This window comes from Camellia sinensis, chromosome 3 (genome assembly GCF_055761805.1).
Source record: "Camellia sinensis isolate YWXY chromosome 3, ASM5576180v1, whole genome shotgun sequence".
In the NCBI taxonomy this organism is placed as follows: Eukaryota; Viridiplantae; Streptophyta; class Magnoliopsida; order Ericales; family Theaceae; genus Camellia; species Camellia sinensis.
This window is the reverse complement of record NC_138963.1, coordinates 95311927-95331247: the sequence shown is the minus strand read 5'-3', so window position 1 is coordinate 95331247 and position 19321 is coordinate 95311927. Positions and strand designations below refer to the sequence as shown.

General features: G+C 38.9%; 2 protein-coding genes across 6 annotated transcripts in view; both read right to left on the bottom strand.

Annotated features, from left to right (window-relative positions):
- LOC145822682 (transcription factor bHLH35-like) overlaps window positions 1-19321 on the bottom strand; it is a 44911-nt gene that overhangs the window by 13322 nt on the left and 12268 nt on the right. The gene's annotated exons all lie outside the window — the stretch shown is intronic.
- Window positions 24-2747, bottom strand: LOC145822681 (chaperone protein dnaJ 8, chloroplastic-like). Of its 5 annotated transcripts, none has more exons than XM_082920414.1 (6): window positions 2264-2742; window positions 1751-1819; window positions 1486-1547; window positions 1312-1386; window positions 1013-1098; window positions 24-154 (listed from the first exon to the last, which is right to left on the bottom strand). In XM_082920414.1, exons 3-6 carry the CDS (start codon window positions 1507-1509, stop codon window positions 55-57), a joined length of 285 nt encoding a protein of 94 aa, XP_082776540.1. In that variant the 5' UTR covers window positions 1510-1547; window positions 1751-1819; window positions 2264-2742; the 3' UTR covers window positions 24-54. The 5 variants fall into 5 exon arrangements, 4 of the variants coding, with proteins under 4 accessions (XP_082776540.1, XP_082776541.1, XP_082776542.1 ...); XM_082920415.1 differs by having other exon boundaries at window positions 1751-1799; window positions 2264-2741; XM_082920416.1 differs by having other exon boundaries at window positions 1486-1819; window positions 2264-2747.

The window sequence follows — 19321 nt, the reverse complement described above, 5'->3', positions numbered from 1 at the left end:
CCCCAAGAAAGAACAAGAAATTGATACCAGAAATTGATATCAGGTTTCTTGAGATCAGGTTTCTTGACTTTTTGCTACTAATGAATATCCAATGGACGATCTGATCTCCCATTCGTCTCTACCATCACCCTCGACATTTGGGATCACTAAGTACCTGTAAGAAGAAGAAATATATGTTCATATCATAATCAATCATACCAGGGGCAGGGACTAAACAAAGTTCTGTTCGATGAAATTATATGACAGAAAAGAGCCTCTAAAAATGGTAAGTAGTAACTAGATTTGCCATAAGTTGTGTTATTACATAGTACATCGTGAAACATATATCCCATACAAAAATTGTCAGCAAGCAAAATTGAAAATAAACTATTGGAGTAATAATAGTTCCAACATGCCAGTCATCAACGGAGGGAAACTGCCCGGTATAATACATCAGGACTAAAACAAATCCAACTAGACTTTTTACAAGGAAAAACTGCATGATTATATAATCTTAAAACATTAAGTCCAAGTGCATTCGCTACTATCCAGGGTCTGGGGGGGAATCACTAATGTACTTTCAACGTAAGTTAAGTTTGGCCATCAAGCAGGGGAACCAGAGTCTTTTTTTTCTTTCAAAATTCAACTTTCCATTTCAAGATACGCAAAACAGTCTTAACCCTCTGTTTGGACAAATAGAAGTTGGCTGGCATAATCAGAGGGCAGAAGACAAAAAATGGAAATGATCATTGACCTTATATCATAACTTATAGCTAAAAAATAGATCTCCATATATAAAATAATATCATTATGCACTCTACGGAGTAGCATAAACTTAATAGCCCCATAAGCTTCAAAATTTGCTTGATGCAAGATCTTTTAAAATTCTACACCACCACAATTGGTGGAAGAGGATCTGGGGAATAGGATTAAGAGAATTTAAATATGTTTTGGTTCAAAACAGTAGAATACTATTTAACAGAAGAAAAATATGAAGAAGACAAATACAATGATAACAAAGTGTAAGACGGACACCAAGTATAAGAAAGAACATAGGCAGTCATCTACAATTCGTAAGCAATCACACTTGAGAAGCAATCTTGGAGCAAAAACTGCAAGCTGCAAAGTAGTGTATGAAGATCCATTAAGTTCAGAAAAATGTTAACAACCAATCTAGAGAGATATAAATCCTACGACAGTTAATCATTGATTTAAATTGAGGCTGGGAAAAAAAAAATCTAAAAGGCATATTAGGGAATGAGAAGCAGAATGGGAAAAATATACATATAAAAGAAAGGATAAGTCAATGCTCAATGATGCAATATCTTTTACCTTCTCAGTAGATTTGGTTTCCTCTTGGTCAAACTTGTTTGAAGGTCCTAGTGTTCCTTGTGAACTATCCTCTGACTAGAGGCAATCAGCCCATATAAAAGGTTTCGCTTAGAAACCCAGAAGTAAAAAAGCACAACTATAAAAGACCAATAGACAAAACTTCAAATGTTGCACCTGGTTGTTTAGTGTTGTGTTCATCTCCACAAATGCTAATGTTACTGAAGCAAGACTGACAACTTTTAAATAAAGCAACACCCATGTAAGTTGCAACCACTCCAAATAAAGGTTTTCATACTATTCTTGACAACTAAAGGCAAAATCTTACAAGATAAACTCTTAAATTATTAATAAAATACTTGAATGAACCATGAGAATTCTCTATCATAATTAAAAATAAATAAAATAAAAGGCCCATAGACAAAAAGAGTAGGGAACTTACATCATAAGCTTCATTAATGTGGTGAAACTGAACCCCACAATTGTTTCCTCTGCAAACATCCGGATGATACTGAAAATTCGATCATATTACAAACATAATTATTAATTAATAAAATGGGTTCCACATTAATAATTAATCAAAAAAAATTAAATCAAATCAAATAAATGAAAAATAACATTAAATGAAACATGCATCAAATGCAATTGCAATTAAATTTTTATTTATTTTTTATCCGATATTTTTTCAAACCACTCATTCTAAGCATAATCAAAAATGTTTGAGAATCTAATTTTTTTTTGCAATAAGTGTCAACTTTACTACCTTGTCATATTAGGTGAATTTAAGATCTAAATCCTGAGTTTCTAACATTTTTCAAATGAATTTAAAAATAAAAAATAAAAAATTAATAGGAAAGGAGACCAATCAGAACCAGATTTTATAGAAGAAGATATTAATCAAAAAAGGAAAATATAAAAAACAACATTTTGAAAAGAAAATGGAAAGAGAAATTACATCGAGAGCAAGTTGTCTGAAAGCTTTCTTGACCTCAGATTCAGAAGCACCTGGTTGAATCCTCAATGTCCTATAGGGATCGGTGACAGCAGAAGAAGCAGGATACGAAGCAGTACAAACCCTAACCCTGTCATTTTTCCTCATCGCTTTCTTCTTCTTCGAATTCTTCAATTGGATCCACGAAGAAGATCCACAACCTCGGCCAATCATCCCAGCAACACTGGCCATTCTCAACGATCTTGATTCGCGATTCTCTCACAACAAATCACAAAAGGGGGGAAACAAAAGGGGGGAAAGAAAGGGGGGAATTAGAAACGGCGGGAAAACGAAAAAGAAAAAGAAGAGGGGGATTTGGGTAGACGCCGTTGTCGCCCACAGTCGCGAGAGAGAGAGAGAGAGATATTTGGTAGAAATTAGGGATTTTGGTTATAAGAGAGTGGGGATTTTGGAGGGCCTGGGAATTGGAAAAAAAAGAGGAGAAACCGAGCGAGCCGGATTGAGAAAAAAAAAATAATAATAATAATAATTTTTATCATAAATGAATATTTAAAAATAAATAAATAAATAATAATTTTTTTTTCTTTTTGTTATTAAGGTTGATAATTTATTTGTTTCATTTTTATTTTAATGAATAAAAAATTATTATTATTATTTTTTATTTGGTAGAAGTAAGGATAATATTTTAATAAAAATTATTTTCTATTAAGAGTGATGACTGAGAGAGAGAGACGGAGAGAGACAGGCAAACAAAGAGAGAGACAGATAGAGAGAGAGAGAGACAGAAAAAGAGAGAGAGACAAGAGATCATGAGCGATACAAAAAGAGAGAGAAAGAGATCGAAAAGAGATGAACGAGAGAGAATAGAAAAATAGAGAGATAGAGAGAAGATAGATGAGTGAGAGAGACAGAGAGAGAGAAAAAAAGAGATGAGCGAGAGAAACATAGAGAAAAGAGGTGAGAAAGATAGAGAGAAGAGAGATGAGCGAGAGAGACAGGGATAGAAGACAAATGAGAGAGATAGAGGGAAGAAAGATGAACGACAGACAGACAGACAAACAGACAGATAGACAAACAGATAGAGAAAGAAGAGTGATGAGTGAAAGAGAGAAAGAGAAGAGTGGTGGTAGTTGAATGGCATTTGCAATAGTGGTAAATGTGGTAGAGAAGATAGGTGGTGAGAGAGAGAGATGAGTGAGAGACGAATAGAGAAAAGAGATAGAGAGATAGAGAAAGAGACAGAGGGAGAGACAGATAAACAGAAAAAAAGAGTGATAAGTGAGAGAGAGAAAGAGAAGAGAGAGAGGAAGATGAAAAAATAGGTGAAAAGATATAGACAAAGAGAGAAAGAGAGAAAAAAAGAACGAAAAGAGATAAACGAGAGAGAGACAGAGAGAGATGAGTAAGAGATATAGAGAAGAGAGACAGAGAAAGAAGAGAGATGAGAGAGATAGACAGAAGAGAGATGGACGAGAGACAGAGAGAAAGAGAGACAGACAGACAGACAGACAGACAGACAGAGAAGAGTGACGAGTGAGAGAGAGAAAAATAAGAGAGACAGACACAGAGAGAAAGAGAGAGACAGACAGACAGAGAAAAGTGATGAGTGAGAGAGAGAAAAGTAAGAGAGACAGAGACACAGAGAGAAAGAGAGAGACAGACAGACAGAGAAGAGTGATGAGTGAGAGAGAGAGAAGAGAGACGGAGACAGAGAAATAGGAAGATGAAAAAATGGGTGAAAATGTTTCGTGTCTAAAGCCTCCTTTTCTAGTAGTGAGTCGTCTCTATTATTCACGGGTAGAATAGAGGCGTGGATTTGGGAATTGTATATTTTATATAAAAATCAAATTGAAATATTTTATACAATCACACCTATTTAGGGTTGGTCGGGTGGTGGTGGTGGGTGGCTGGTGGTGGCGGGTGGTGGATGGTGGTGGTAGATGGGTACTGAGTGATGGTAACCGGTAGATGCCGGACAGTGGATGGTTGTGGCGGGTGGCGGGTAGATGGTAGGTGGGTGGTGGTGGCGAGTTGGTGGCAGGTGGGTGGTGGTGGCTGGCAGGTGGGTGGTGGTGGCGAGTGGTGGTGGCAGGTGGTAGGGGGATGGGTGGTGGTGGCGGAAGAAGGTGGTGGAAAATGGTGGCGGGTGGTGGCTAGTGTTGGGTGGTAAAAAAAAAAAAAAAAACTCAAAACTCAAAACGAAAACACAGTTTTTGAGTTTACATATTTTGGCCAAATTTATAAACTGAGACCACTGATTTATAAATCAAAAATTTACCAAACAAGTTTTTATTTGAGTTTTTAAAATTTTTGTAAATATAAACAGAAAACTGAAAACGTAAGTGTTACCAAATGACACCTTAGCAAACAGGCTTTAGATGGTAAAAATGTTGTAAAAATTAACAAATAATTAAATAAGTTACCAACGTAAGAATTGACTTATCAAAAGATTCTTAGGCCATATATGGTTTGATTTTTAGAAAAAAAATTTAAAAATTAAAAATTAATTTGGTTAAGAAATAAAAACTAAAAAATAATTATCATTTAAGGGTAAAAAATAATTATCATTTTAACTTTTGGGCAGGTTATATACATATGTATAGCTGTTTCAATTTAATTTGTAAAAAATTATTTCTAACCACTCGAAAGATAAAAATTATTTAAAAATGATAATTATTTTTTATTTTTTATTTCTTAACCAAATTAATTTTTAATTTTTAATTTTTTTTTCCAAAATTCAAACCATACATAGCCTAAGAATCTTTTGATAAGTCGTTTCTTATGTTGGTAACTTATTTAATTATTTGTTCATTTTACGACATTTTTACCATCTGAAGCCTGTTTGGTAACCATTTCGTTTTCAGTTTTCAATTATATTTACAAAAATTTTAAAAATTGTCATAAAAACTTATTTGATAATTTTTTTGATTTATAAATAGTTGTCTCAGTTTGTAAATTTCAGGAAAAAACGTAAATTCAAAAAATAAGTTTATGTTGGTTTTTAAACGGAAATTTAAAAATTTTACTAACAATTTTTTTTTCAATTAATTTTTTTTCAAATAATTTTTTTTCCAATTAATTTTTTTTCAATGAATTTTTTTTCCAACTAATACTAACCGACGGGGCAATTGGTAATGCTACTTTAAACCTTAGGGAGGGGATTGTAATTTCTAAAATGTAAGGGGTGTCAATGTAATTTACCCAGTAAGGAAAAAATTAGTATTTAAAAAAATTAAATTGCTAAGGGGGAATCTGTAATGAAACTTTAAACCTCAGGGAGGGAGATGTAATTTCCAAAACGTGAAGGGAGAACTGTAATAAACATAAACCTTAGGGGGTGTCAGTGTAATTTACCATATATATATATATATATAATCACACTTAATTAGAAAGTGACATAAAAAATAAATATTATCCCACTCAATCATATTAAGGGTGATTAAAAATTTGAGAATTGTATATTTTATGTAAAAATCAATTTGAAATATTTTATACAACCACACCTATTTAGGAAGTGTAATTAAATATATATATATATATATATAATCACACTTATTTAAAAAGTGAGATTAAAAAGTAATAATTTATATATAATCACATTTTAATTACATTGTGTGATTAAAAAATATATAAATAATCACGCTTTAATTAGAATGTGTGATTAAAAAATATATAAATAATCACATTTATTTAAAAGTGTGATTAAAAAGTAATAATGTATATATAATCACACTTTAATTAGAATGTGTGATTAAAAATATATATATAAATAATCATACTTTAATTAGAATGTGTGATTAAAATATATATATATATATATATATATAATCACACTTATTTAAAAAGTGTGATTAAAAAGTAGTAGTGTATATATAATCACACTTTAATTAGAAAGTGTGATTAAAAAGTATATAAATAATCACACTTTAATTAGAATGTGTGATTAAAAAATATATATATAATCACACTTATTTAAAAAGTGTGATTAAAAAGTAGTAGTGTATATACAATCACACTTTAATTAGAAAGTGTGATTAAAAAATATATAAATAATCACACTTTAATTAGAATGTGTGATTAAAAAATATATATATAATCACACTTATTTAAAAAGTGTGATTAAAAAGTAGTAGTGTATATATAATCACACTTTAATTAGAAAGTGTGATTAAAAAATATATAAATAATCACACTTTAATTAGAATGTGTGATTAAAAAATATATATATAATCACACTTATTTAAAAAGTGTGATTAAAAAGTAGTAGTGTATATATAATCACACTTTAATTAGAAGGTGTGATTAAAAAATATATATATAATCACACTTTAATTAGAATGTGTGATTAAAAATATATATATATATATAATCACACTTGTTTAAAAAGTGTGATTAAAAAGTAAAAGTGTATATATAATCACACTTTAATTAGAAGGTGTGATTAAAAATATATATAAATAATCACACTTTAATTAGAATGTGTGATTAAAAAATATAAATATAATCACATTTGTTTAAAAAGTGTGATTAAAAAGTAGAAGTGTATATATAATCACACTTTAATTAGAAAGTGTGATTAAAAAAATATATATATAATCACACTTAATTGAAAAGTGACATAAAAAATAAATATTATCACACTCAATTAAATTAAGTGTGATTAAAATATCAATCTAATGTTTTTTATCACACTTCCAATAAAAGTGAGATCTTTTTTTTTGTCAAAGTGTGATCTTTAACCATTTTTGTAGTAGTGACCCTTTTGTCTCCTACCATCACTCTAACCATCCTGACTCTTCTTGGAGCCCTTCTGTCCTTCCTCCTCCTCCTGCATCATGATTTCCATGTGGGCTGCAGCATCAACCATACGCCCATAATCCCGAATCATAGTTCCCCCAACTCGCAGCTTGAGGCCACGCCTCAACTTCTTCTCAAACTCGATACAACGCCGTTCCTCAGATGCCACCAACTCAGGTGCAAACCTGGACAAGCTAGTAAATGCAGCCTCAAACTCGGCCACTAAAGAACCCGACTGCTTAAGCTGGCAGAACTGGTCTCTCAGCTTCTCCCTAACTGCTGGAGATAAGAACCTCTCCTGGAAAGCATTCACAAAAGCCTCCCATGTACCTCCTATACAGCCCTTAGTGAACTTCCACCACTGACCCGCATCCCCCTTCAGCTGGAAAGATGCCAAGGTCACTTTCAACCCCTCGTCTTCGATGCCAAGCATCTCAAACGTCTTCGTTGTCTGTTCGAGCCATTCATCTGCCTTAAGTGGCTCTTTAGGATCACCCACAAATTCATCCGGGTTAGACCGGAAGAACTCCCTCTTCAGAAAGGAAGGTCCTTGTAGACGGCGCCCGCGTCGGCCTCGCGCTACAGTTCGGACTCGATTTGTGTCACGGTTCTTAATCTGAACCAAAGAGTCCAAATCTGGCAAATCGTTTGAGAAAACAGATTTTTCAAAAAGTAGTGCCAAACATGGACTGCTTTGCCAGATACAGAGTCGCCACCTAAATATTTTGAAATGGGGGAATTTAGGAAACCCTGACTCGGTGCCGAAGGCCACATGTCCGTCATCACCGGAGTTGTCTCGGCTCGGGAGCTTGGGTACGATCGGGGAAGGTCAGCTATGAGCACCCCCTTTCGCCCGGTCCGAAGACCGGCCTCTACTAACCGTGATATTCGTTTTTGAAAACTTTATGTGTTCTTATTCCATTTATTAGCCTAGAATTACTATGTTATGCGCGCAGCAAACAAGTATAGACTAGATTGCCTAATTTGGAAATAAACATTGCATATCCGTTTGTTTTGAAAAATGCTTTGGAATTTGCTACTCGCAAGTAGGCTAAAATACGGATTTCAATGAGTTCTTCCAACTCAAACAATCCAACCTTCACCCACAGGCATTCAAAACAGTTTAACACATAAGCATCTAGCCACATGGCAAGCATACTGTCATGGCAACATTCACACGCATGCGAGATGCTAAAGCATAAAAGCTTACCTAGTACTCCGTGCCAAAACAGAGAACTTGTTAGCAAACATGCATGATCCAAGTCCATGTGAAGTGCCTAATGCATCGCATACAAAATGTTACTAGAATAAGCTCGGCTATCCTAAACATGTCATGTGAAAATGCACAGTTATCACATATTCGGTTTGAGAATTTGAAGTATTGATGCAATTAGCGTGATGTACCGAGCCTAATGCATGCAATACAAATGCATGGATGCACACATGCACAGCATAAGGTATGCTAAATTAGACGTGCCCTATTACTAACCATCAAAGTAGGTAAATAAAAGGGAAGAAAGACGTGAGGTTGGAAGACATACACACACTCACGCACACTTATTACAGATTTGCCCTCGCTCGGAGGGACCAAATAAATATTACAAATTAATTAACTACACAAGCTAATTAATATTACAAATTAACTAATTAACAAATTAACTAATTAATTAAAGTAGAAAAATGCCTCGGGAAGCGTGCCACCATGCGCAAGCTGCCTCTGTTTTCCTTCCTTTCCTCCTCTGGAGGCTGTCAAAGCTTCAGGACTGCATCCTTGGACAGAGGGGATCATCACCGGCTGAATGAAACTTCCACCGGCAGTGTAGTATGGCCATCGGCACAAAATAGGGCCTGTCGGCAGAGAAAATTGTGCCGGTCGGCACATTACACTGCCGGTCGGCAGAGTATTCCTGCAGAACCTGCAACTCACAGCAACAGAGGGCAAAACAAGGCATGACAGCATACTTCAAGACATGTATGCACTAACCATGTCTCTTATCATTGTGATGACTCAAAGGGACATGTGCCTCGGTTCTCGGACCACCAATCACGCATTTCCATGCATGATGGCCCAAGGAACCAAGTATGCAACTTTGGTTTCAAATGCATGCAAACCAATCAAACAAATTAGGCCCAATTCCTATCACCAATTCAAGGAACAAGGCATGCATGCAAAATGCAATGCAACCTAGGCATACAAGCTAGGAATGCAACATGACATGGCAATGCACTTATGCAATCATGCAAGCATACATAGGGCAATGCAAATGGATTGCAAGATGGACTTATACATGAATTAGGCAGCTCTAATAAGGCCTAAAACAGTGGCCATAATGACCAAAACAAGAAGCCAAAACACATGCACACATACACATGATGGAAGGCCTACACTTGGGCACAATTTAAACAACCCTCAAGCACACTTAAAAGGGACAAACGAGAGCAACTAGCATGCAACCTAAGCATTGAAATCATGTCATAAAATGATGCCAAATCATATTAAGCAAGACAAGCAAATGCATGTAAGCATGGTCTAAGCACTTGAAGCAAGTCATGAAGCTTTGAAGCATGTTTATCACAACAAACATGGCATGCATTGAACAACCTAAAACAGGTTTTTAGCTCATAACATGAGGCCCAAAAGACCACTTAGATGGCGTCTAGATGGCTCAAAGACAAAGGCATGCAAAGGCACCAAAACATGGAGCATTGCAACATATGCTTTCAAAGCATTAAAGAGGCATGCAAGGCAATCAAACAAGCATGGAAATGGGACTGAAATGACATATAGAATGATCCCAAATCACCAAAACAATGCAAAGATGGCATGCTACACATGCACATACTCAAGGCCAACAAGCCCAAATGCAAAGGAGCCATAAAATGCATGCTAAAATCGACCCAAACGACTATGGACAGATCTAAAACATGGCAAAATAAGCATATAATCTTCACAAATACAAGCCTAAAACATGCTCCAACAAAGGCTAACAACCTAGACATGTTAAGGCACAAATATGGCATTACAAGGCAACTATGCTAAGCATGCATGAGGTTCCAAAACCAACTTGAAATCATGTTATATCATGGATATATAAGTATGAAAAACATACCAAACATGCTCAACACACACTCAAGCATAGGCTTCTTTAAGAGGCCAAAATGTGCCCTTTTCAAGGACAACAAGGAGAGGGGGTGGCCCTCTCCTTCTTGGGACTTCAAAGCATCATCTTCACCACTGAAATCCCTCAAGATTTCAGTGGTGAAGAGACCTCAACACCAAAATCCCGGAGCTAGCACAAAATGGCTCAAAATGAGGCCTTTTGAGGCCTAAGGGTGGTCAACAACCCTCAAACAACAAAACACTCTTAATAAACAATAAAGAGGGCTTAAAAATAGAACTTTTTTATGTTATACAATAATCACAAAAACAGCTCTAAGATAGATGAAAAATCAATGCAAAAAAGGGGGAAAAAGGGACTAGTTTCTCACCCTTGTAGCCTTCTTCAACAAAGATGCTCCAATGGCCTCCTTGAGCTTGAATCCAAGACCAAAACTTCAAAACACACTCTTTAGAACCTCAGCTCCTAGAGGAAGGTGAAACACTAGGTGTTTGTGTGCAATAGTAAGGCACAAAACACCTAGTGAACAAAATGGAAGAGAAAGAGAGATAGGTGAGTGTATCTAACCCTAACCCTAGAAAACCAGAGCTCTCCTCTGTCTTTTCTCTCTCAAAAATGTCTAAAGCCCTCTTTCTTTTCCTTAGAGAGAGTCCTCTCTATAAGCCTCTTGTAAAGCTTACAAGACAAGCTTTGCAAGAGGGAGATCCCTCCATACACGTGTATGGAGGGGAGCAAAAGTTATAACGCTGTCCAAAAAATATCTGCAAAAGCAGATGAACAGCAATCGGCCGGCAAAAAATGCCATCTTGGCCAAACAAAGTGCCGACCGGCACAAAAAAGTGCTGACCGGCAACAAATAGTGCCGACCGGCAAACTATATTGCCGGTGGCAGCAAAAACCAGCCGGTGGCATCTAGCCACTGCCGGTGATGGGTGGGGATGGTCTACAAGCCCCACCCTGCCTCTCAAAGGCAAGATGCAAGTGTTTGGTGCAAAACCAGACACTAAACGGTCAAGTTCGGAGATCCTGAGACAAGGCGCGCGAGCCGAGGCCTCCGGGAACTCCAAACGAACACAAACAAGGATAATCACCGAGTGTTCAAACAGTGACGTCCAAGTCTTGAGGACGGTCAAAAATGGGGTGTCTACAGTCCTGCATCCGCAACAACAACCCGCGCTTGATTCTCAGCTCTGAGAATGCCTACTGACTCCCTGAATGCCCCTGCTATCTCTCGGGCTAGAGCGCCCATAGCCTGCTGGCCTACTGGCTCGGCCACATTGGCCTGGCCAATTCCCTCCTGAACTGCCGGAATCCCCTCTGGCACAGGCACCTCCTGCCTACCCGGCCTACCACGCCTACCGCATCCACGTCCTCGCCCTGACATCCTAATAAAGGAAACAAAGACGTTAGCACATTAATAAATGTGCCGAAGCTAAACACTTGCGTCTTAATGCATTGGACAACTATAATTCATTCCACATAAGCACATAATCACATAAGCACCTACGAATTTCATTCCTGGATGATAATAGTCCCGAAGCGTTACTATAGTTCTGGTTGGAAGCAGCATTGATCAAGTGCCTTTCCAACAAGACTACTAGAAACTCAAGGGTCCAATTAACATCCTAGAAACTACGTCCCATACACACATAACCACATAAACATGTTATCATATAAGCATATATCATTTCACTAAGTCTCTATCAAACGAGACGAACCCATTGTGATACTAATCACTTCCCACGTACCCAAAGTATTCAAACCCGGTACGCTCTGATACCAAGTTGTAACGCCCTCAAAATAAACCCATTACATATTTATCACTGGCATGTAATATTTAAAGAAAACAATTCATTATCTCATTCATCAGAGTATTTCTAAATAAAAGCATTACATGTAACATCAAATTAAATGCCCTATAGGCTTACATCTTTCCAAGCCAACACTTGGACACAAAAATATGAGTTCTAACTCAAATACAAGTAAAGCCCTAGGCTTGAATGTTTACATGTACTATCAAATCTAAACAACTAACTGAAGATAGTCTTCAAAATCCAAAAGTCAAATCCTTCCAAGCTAAGTCCTTGGAAGTAGCTTATCACCTGAACCTGAAAATGATGTTCCCATATAGGGTGAGCCACAGCCCAGTAGAAATATACTAAACCAAATATAAGCATTGAATAAAGCAATAGCATTCAATAGATGGTTAACCAAGATAATCAATTATAACTTAATACAGTCTCATGACACTAATGTCAATGACATGTTTCAATTCCCATTATTATCAATATGGCTCAGAACCTGGCCAAACTTACAACAGTGAACTATATATCATATTCACATTACTTCCAATGTCAACAACACAGATGAGACTCAGGCTCATATCAAAACACTTCATACTTCCCGTTTGATACACATTGTAGTGTTGTATCAATAACATGTAAAAAAAAACACTTCAATATAATAAGCACACATAATAGTGATGCTAATGGAGTCCATCCCCTATCTCCTCCCAAACAAAATCCGGTTTAGAGGTCCATCCCCTATCTTCCCCTAAACTGTGGAGTACATCCCCTATCTCCTCCCAAACAATATGCATATGCAATGCTCAATCAATACATGTATTTTCTGTATTAATTCAATAGTCTAAATTTATTACTTAAACAAATAGATTAGTTTCAATTTTTCCTAATCCACATGCAATGTCTACAACAAACACGACTATCCTCCACCGATAGCCCAAAACAGTTATTTCTAGACTGGAAATAAATATATCAACAATTCAATAGGCGAGTGATTTAAATTATCCAACTACGCCATTTAATCAATGAATTCCTCAATTTCATGAATTTAACCAAATTCCCCGATTTCCTTAAATTAATTAAACAAATTAATTTATTAATACAACTAGGGTTTTTCCCAAAATTACCAAAGTACTCCCAACATATCAAAATACCAAAACTTAGAACAAAACTTATAAAATGGAGTAGGAAATCCCTACCTCGAAGAAAATAACCCGAATGGAGAAGACGAAGATGAAGACCCAAATTCCAAAGTGCTCCAAACCACCAAACGTTCAGATTGAATGAAAGCCCTTGACTCGCTCTATCTTTTTAATAAAGCACTAAGGTTAGATACTATAGCGACCCCGGTCTTTTCCCATTTGGTTATTGTATTCGGACTTAGGTTCCGTTTATTCTGTCATTGTATAATTGTTGTCGTCGTCCTTTATTTTCTCATTTGGAGTTATAGGATGTGTTGGGCAGGTTTGTTTCAGGTTGGTTGGGTTTGTAAACCAAGTGTTGCTGTCCAGTTTTTGGGTTGGTCGCTCGAGCCAGGGCTTGGTCGCTCGAGCCAGGGTTGTATTTTGTGTCTTCTGGCTCGATCCAGCTTTGCTTCGCTCGAGCGAGAGTTTGCGTCTAGTATAGACCTGAGGGCAGTGCTTATTCACTCGAGCGAGATTTTCTTCGCTCGAGCGAGCGAGGTGTTTGTTTTCAAGTTCCTCGCTCGAGCGAGCTTTCTGTCGCTCGAGCGTGCTACTGGGTTGCAGACCTGAAGCATTGCATTTTTGGCTCGAGCGAGCTTTTCTTTGCTCGAGCGAGGTTTTCGTGTGTCTGGTCGCTCGAGCGACCAAGTCTTCGCTCGAGCGAGTCTGTCAGGTTTAAATAGGCAGCAGCGTGTTTCAGATCAGTTTTTTGATCCACTTTCATATTCCAAAACCCTAGGTACGAGTTCTCTCTCCCTCTACACACCATCTCTCTTAGGATTGATCTACTTAGAGTGAGTTTCTACCTTAGATCCTTTATTAAAAAGATAGAGTGAGTCGAGGGCTTCTATTTAATCTGAACGTTTGGTGATTTGGAGCACATTGGAATTTGGGTCTTCATCTCTGTCTTCTCCATTCGGGTTATTTTCTTCGAGGTAGGGATTTCCTACTCCAATGTATATGTTTTGTTCTAAGTTCTGGCATTTTAATAGGTTGGGGGTATTTTGGTAATTTTGGGAAAAACCCTAGTTCTTTAAATAAATTGAATTGTATATTTAATTTAAGGAACATTGGGGAAACTAGTTAAATTCATGAGTTTGAGCAATCTATTAATTAAATGGGGTAGTTGGTTAATTTAAATCACTCGTCCATTTAATTGTTGAGTTATTTATTTCCAAGTCTAGAAATAACTGTTTTGGGCTATCGGTGGAGGATAGTCGTGATTGTTGTAGACACTGCATGTGGAATAGGGATAACTAAAACTAATCATTGATTAAGTCATCAATTTTGACTGTTGCATTAATACAGACATTATGTGTATTGATTGTGTGTTGTATATGTTATTTGTTTACATACATTGTTTTGTGTGGGAGGAGATAGGGGATGTACTCCACGGTTTAGGGGAAGATAGGGGATGGACCTCTAAACCGGATTTTGTTTGCGAGGAGATAGGGGATGGACGCCATTAGCATCACTTTTATGTGTGCTTATTTATATTGAAGTGTTTTTATTGATACAACACTAAAATGTGTATCAAACTGGAAGTATGAAGTGTTTTAATTTGAGCCTGAGTCTCATTTGTTGGTAGACATTGGAAGAATGTGAATATGATATATATATATATATATAGTTCACTGTTGTAAGTTTGGCCAGGTTCTGAGCCCTATTGTTAATGTTGGAAAGTAAAACGTGTGTTAGACATTAGTGTCATGAGACAGTTTAATGATATAATTGATTATCTAGGTTAATCATCTATTGAATGCTATTGCTTTATTCATTGCTTATATTTGGTTTAGTATATTTCTACTGGGCTGTGGCTCACCCTATATGGGATCATCATTTTCAGGTTCAGGTGATAAGCTACCTCCAAGAACTTAGCTTAGAAGGACTCGGATTATGAAGACTATTTTCAGTTATTTGTTTTTATTTGTTTGTACATGTAAACACTCAAGCCTAGGGCTTTATTTGTAGTATGAGTTAGAACTCATACTTTTGTGTCCAAGTGTTGGTTTGGAAAGATGTAAGCCTGTAGGGCATTTAATTTGATGTTACATGTAATGTTTTCATTTAGTAGTACTCTGATGATTGAGATAATAAATTGCTTTCTTTTAATCTTGCATGTCAATGATATATATATTATGGGTTTATTTTGAGGGCGTGACAACTTGGTATCAGAGCGTACCGGGTTTGAATACTTTGGGTACGTGGGAAGTGATTAGCATCACAATGGGTTCGTCTCGTTTGATAGAGACTTAGTGTAATGTTATATGCTGTTATATGCTTACATGATAACTTGTTTATGTGATTATGTGGGTATGAAATGTAGTTCCTAGAATGTTGATTGGACCCTTGAGTTTCTAGTAGTCTTGTTGGAAAGGCACTTGATCAATACTGCTTCCAACCGGAACTATAGTAACGCTTCGGGACTATCATCATCCAGGAATGAAATTCGTAGGTGTTTATGTGATTATGTGCTTACGTGGATTGAATTATTGTTGTCCAATGCTTTAGGACGCGAGTGTTTAGTTTCGGCACATTTATTAATGTGCTAACGTCTTTGTTTTCCTTTATTAGGATGTCAGGACGAGGACGAGGACGCGGTAGGCGTGGTAGGCCGGGTAGGCAGGAGGTGCCTGTGCCAGAGGAGATTCCGACAGTTCAGGAGGGAATTGGCCAGGCCAATGTGGCCGAGCCAGTAGGCCAGCAGGCTATGGGTGCTCTAGCCCGAGAGATAGCAGGGGCATTCAGGGAGTCAGTAGGCATTCTCAGAGTTGAGAATCAAGCTCGGGTTGTTGTTGCGGATGCAGGACCTTCATTTCTGAAGAGGGAGTTCTTCCGGTCTAATCCGGATGAATTTGTGGGTGATCCTAAAGAGCCGCTTAAGGCAGATGAATGGCTCGAACAGACAACGAAGACGTTTGAGATGCTTGGCATCGAAGACGAGAGATTGAAAGTGACCTTGGCATCTTTCCAGCTGAAGGGGGATGCGGGTCAGTGGTGGAAGTTCACTAAGGGTCGTATAGGAGGTACATGGGAGGCTTTTGTGAATGCTTTCCAGGAGAGGTTCTTATCTCCAGCAGTTAGGGAGAAGCTGAGAGACCAGTTCTGCCAGCTTAAGCAGTCAAGTTCTTCAGTGGCCGAGTTTGAGGCTGCATTTACTAGCTTGTCCAGGTTTGCACCTGAGTTGGTGGCGTCTGAGGAACGCCGTTGTATCGAGTTTGAGAAGAAGTTGAGGCGTGGCCTCAAGCTGAGAGTTGGGGGAACTATGATTCGGGATTATGGGCGTATGGTTGATGCTGCGGCCCACATGGAAATCATGATGCAGGAGGAGGAGGAAGGGCAGAAGGGCTCCAAGAGAAGTCAGGATGGTCAGAGTGATGGTAGGAGACAGAAGGGTTTTAATCCTCAGCAGTCTCAGGGTAGCTTTTCTAGATCGACTTTTCCTGTGCCGAGTGCTAGTTCGGGGAAAGACAGTCAGGGAGACGTTACCTGTTTCAAGTGTGGCCAGCTGGGCCACAAGTCTCCAGTTTGTCCTCAGAGGGGAGGAGTGCAGAGAGCAACATCATCTTCGGCTCGATCTCAGAGCCAGAGTCAGGGGAGAGGCCAGCCACTCTCGTGTTATCAGTGTGGTCAGCCAGGGCATATGAAGAGGTATTGCCCGCAGTTGGGTGGCACACCTGGTGCATCTGGTTTGAGGCAGATTCAGGGTCAGCAGCCAGCTCAGTCGGGTCAGGCCTCGAGGACCAATCAGGGGGCTTCATCGTCCCAGTCGGTGCAGCAATCTGATGCTCCTAGGGGTGAGCAGGTTGATCAGAGGTCGTCTGGGCGCGTGTACGCTGTTACCGCGCAGGATCTTGTGCCGGCACCATCAGTTGTGAGAGGTACCTTCTTGTTTTGCAACTCGGTTGCTAGTGTTTTGATTGATACGGGTGCATCTCATTCCTTTGTGTCTGCTGCATTTGCATCTATTTTGGAGTTGGAGTTAGCATAGTTAGCATCTCCTATTTGTGTAGTGTCACCTCTTGGGGGTGAATTGATCTTGAAACAAGGTGTTAGGGGTTGTGATATAGAGGTCGACTATCATAGACTTCCGTTTCCTTTTGTAGTTATGCCCATGAAGGGCTTTGATGTTATTTTGGGTATGGACTGGTTATCGTCATACCGGGCAGTTATTGATTGCTACCGCCAGAGGGTCACTTGTTGTACCGTGAGCGGGGAGTGTTTTCATTTTCTGGGGGACCGGGTTGGTAGTGTTTTGCCACCGGGGTATGATCCGCGAGGGCGGAGTGAGCTTAGTGGTCTACTTGCTAGCTTTTTAAGTAGTGAGTGTGATGAAACCCAGATTGTGTTGCCACGGGTGGTTTGTGAGTACCCGGACGTCTTTCCCGAGGATCTTGTTGGTTTGCCACCGCATCGGGAGATTGAGTTCTCTATTGACGTAATGCCCGGCACGGCGCCGATTTCTATGGCACCCTATCGTTTTGCCCCAGCCAAGTTAGTTGAGTTGAAGATCCAACTCCAGGAGTTGCTAGATAAGGGCTTTATACGTCCTAGTGTTTCGCCATGGGGAGCACCGGCTCTTTTTGATAAAAAGAAAGGTGGTGCTTTGAGACTTTGTATAGATTACCGGAAATTGAATCGGGCTACGATTAAGAATAAGTACCCTATGCCTCGTATAGATGATCTGTTCGATCAGTTGAAGGGTTCCCGTTGTTTCTCGAAGATAGACTTGAGATCGGGTTATCATCAGTTAAGAGTCAGGGAGGAGGATATTCCGAAGACGACATTCCGTACGCGGTATGGTCACTATGAGTTTTTGGTGATGCCATTTGGGCTCACCAATGCACCAGCAGTTTTTATGGATTTGATGAACCGGATATTCCGGGAATTTTTAGATCGTTTTGTAGTCGTCTTCGTGGACGACATCCTTATCTATTCACCTTCTGTGGAGAAGCACAAGGAACACTTGAGAGTGGTGCTTGAGTTACTTAGAGCCCATAAGCTTTATGCTAAGTTTGGGAAGTGTGAATTCTGGCTAGAAGAGGTCAAGTTCTTAGGCCATGTAGTTTCTGGGGAAGGAGTGTCTGTTGATACATCCAAGACTGAGGCAGTGCAAGATTGGGCACAGCCTAAGAGTGTGTTTGAGATCCGCAGTTTTCTGGGGTTAGCTGGGTATTATCGCCGGTTTGTGAAGGATTTCTCCAGGTTAGCTTCACCTTTGACTAGTTTGACTCGGAAGGGAGTTAAGTTTGTATGGAGTGAGACTTGTGAAAAGTCGTTCCAGGAGTTGAAAGTTAGACTGACCACTGCTCCAGTCTTGATTATTCCGGAGAGAGGGTTGGATTATGCAGTCTATTGTGATGCCTCACGAGAGGGTCTGGGTTGTGTGTTGATGCAAGAAGGGAAAGTGGTTGCCTATGGCTCACGTCAGTTGAAAATTCACGAGAAGAATTATCCTACACATGATTTAGAGTTAGCAGCTGTGATATTTGCCTTGAAGATTTGGAGGCATTATCTTTATGGTGAGAGGTTCGAGGTATTCTCGGATCATAAGAGTCTGAGATATTTGTTTACACAGAAAGACTTGAACTTGAGGCAGAGGAGGTGGATGGAGTTCATAGAGGATTATGACTTTGAGTTGCATTATCATCCGGGAAAGGCCAATGTGGTGGCCGATGCCCTTAGCAGGAAACCTGTTGGTGACATAGCTAGTGTAGCCATCCGAGAATGGGAGATGTTGGGTGCACTTGGGGAGTTTGATTTACTTTTGGGTGAATCCGTTGAGGCTGCGGCCTTGTGTTCTGTTGTTGCACAGCCTACACTTGTGACTCGAGTGTTAGAGGCTCAGAGAGGTGACCTTGAGGTAGAATCTCTCCGTGAGAAGATTTCCGGTGGGAAGGTTGAGAAGGGTTTGACGGTGTATTCCGACCTGAGTGTGAGATACCGAGACCGTCTGTTTGTGCCGGAGTCTTGCCGAGAGGAGGTACTCCGAGAGTTTCATCATTCACGCCTTGCGGTGCATCCGGGAGGCACTAAGATGTATCGAGATTTGGGTCGCCAGTTCTGGTGGCGGGGTATGAAGAAAGATGTGGCAGCTTTCGTATCTAAGTGCCTCATTTGTCAGCAAGTGAAGGCCGAACATCAGAGGCCAGCGGGTTT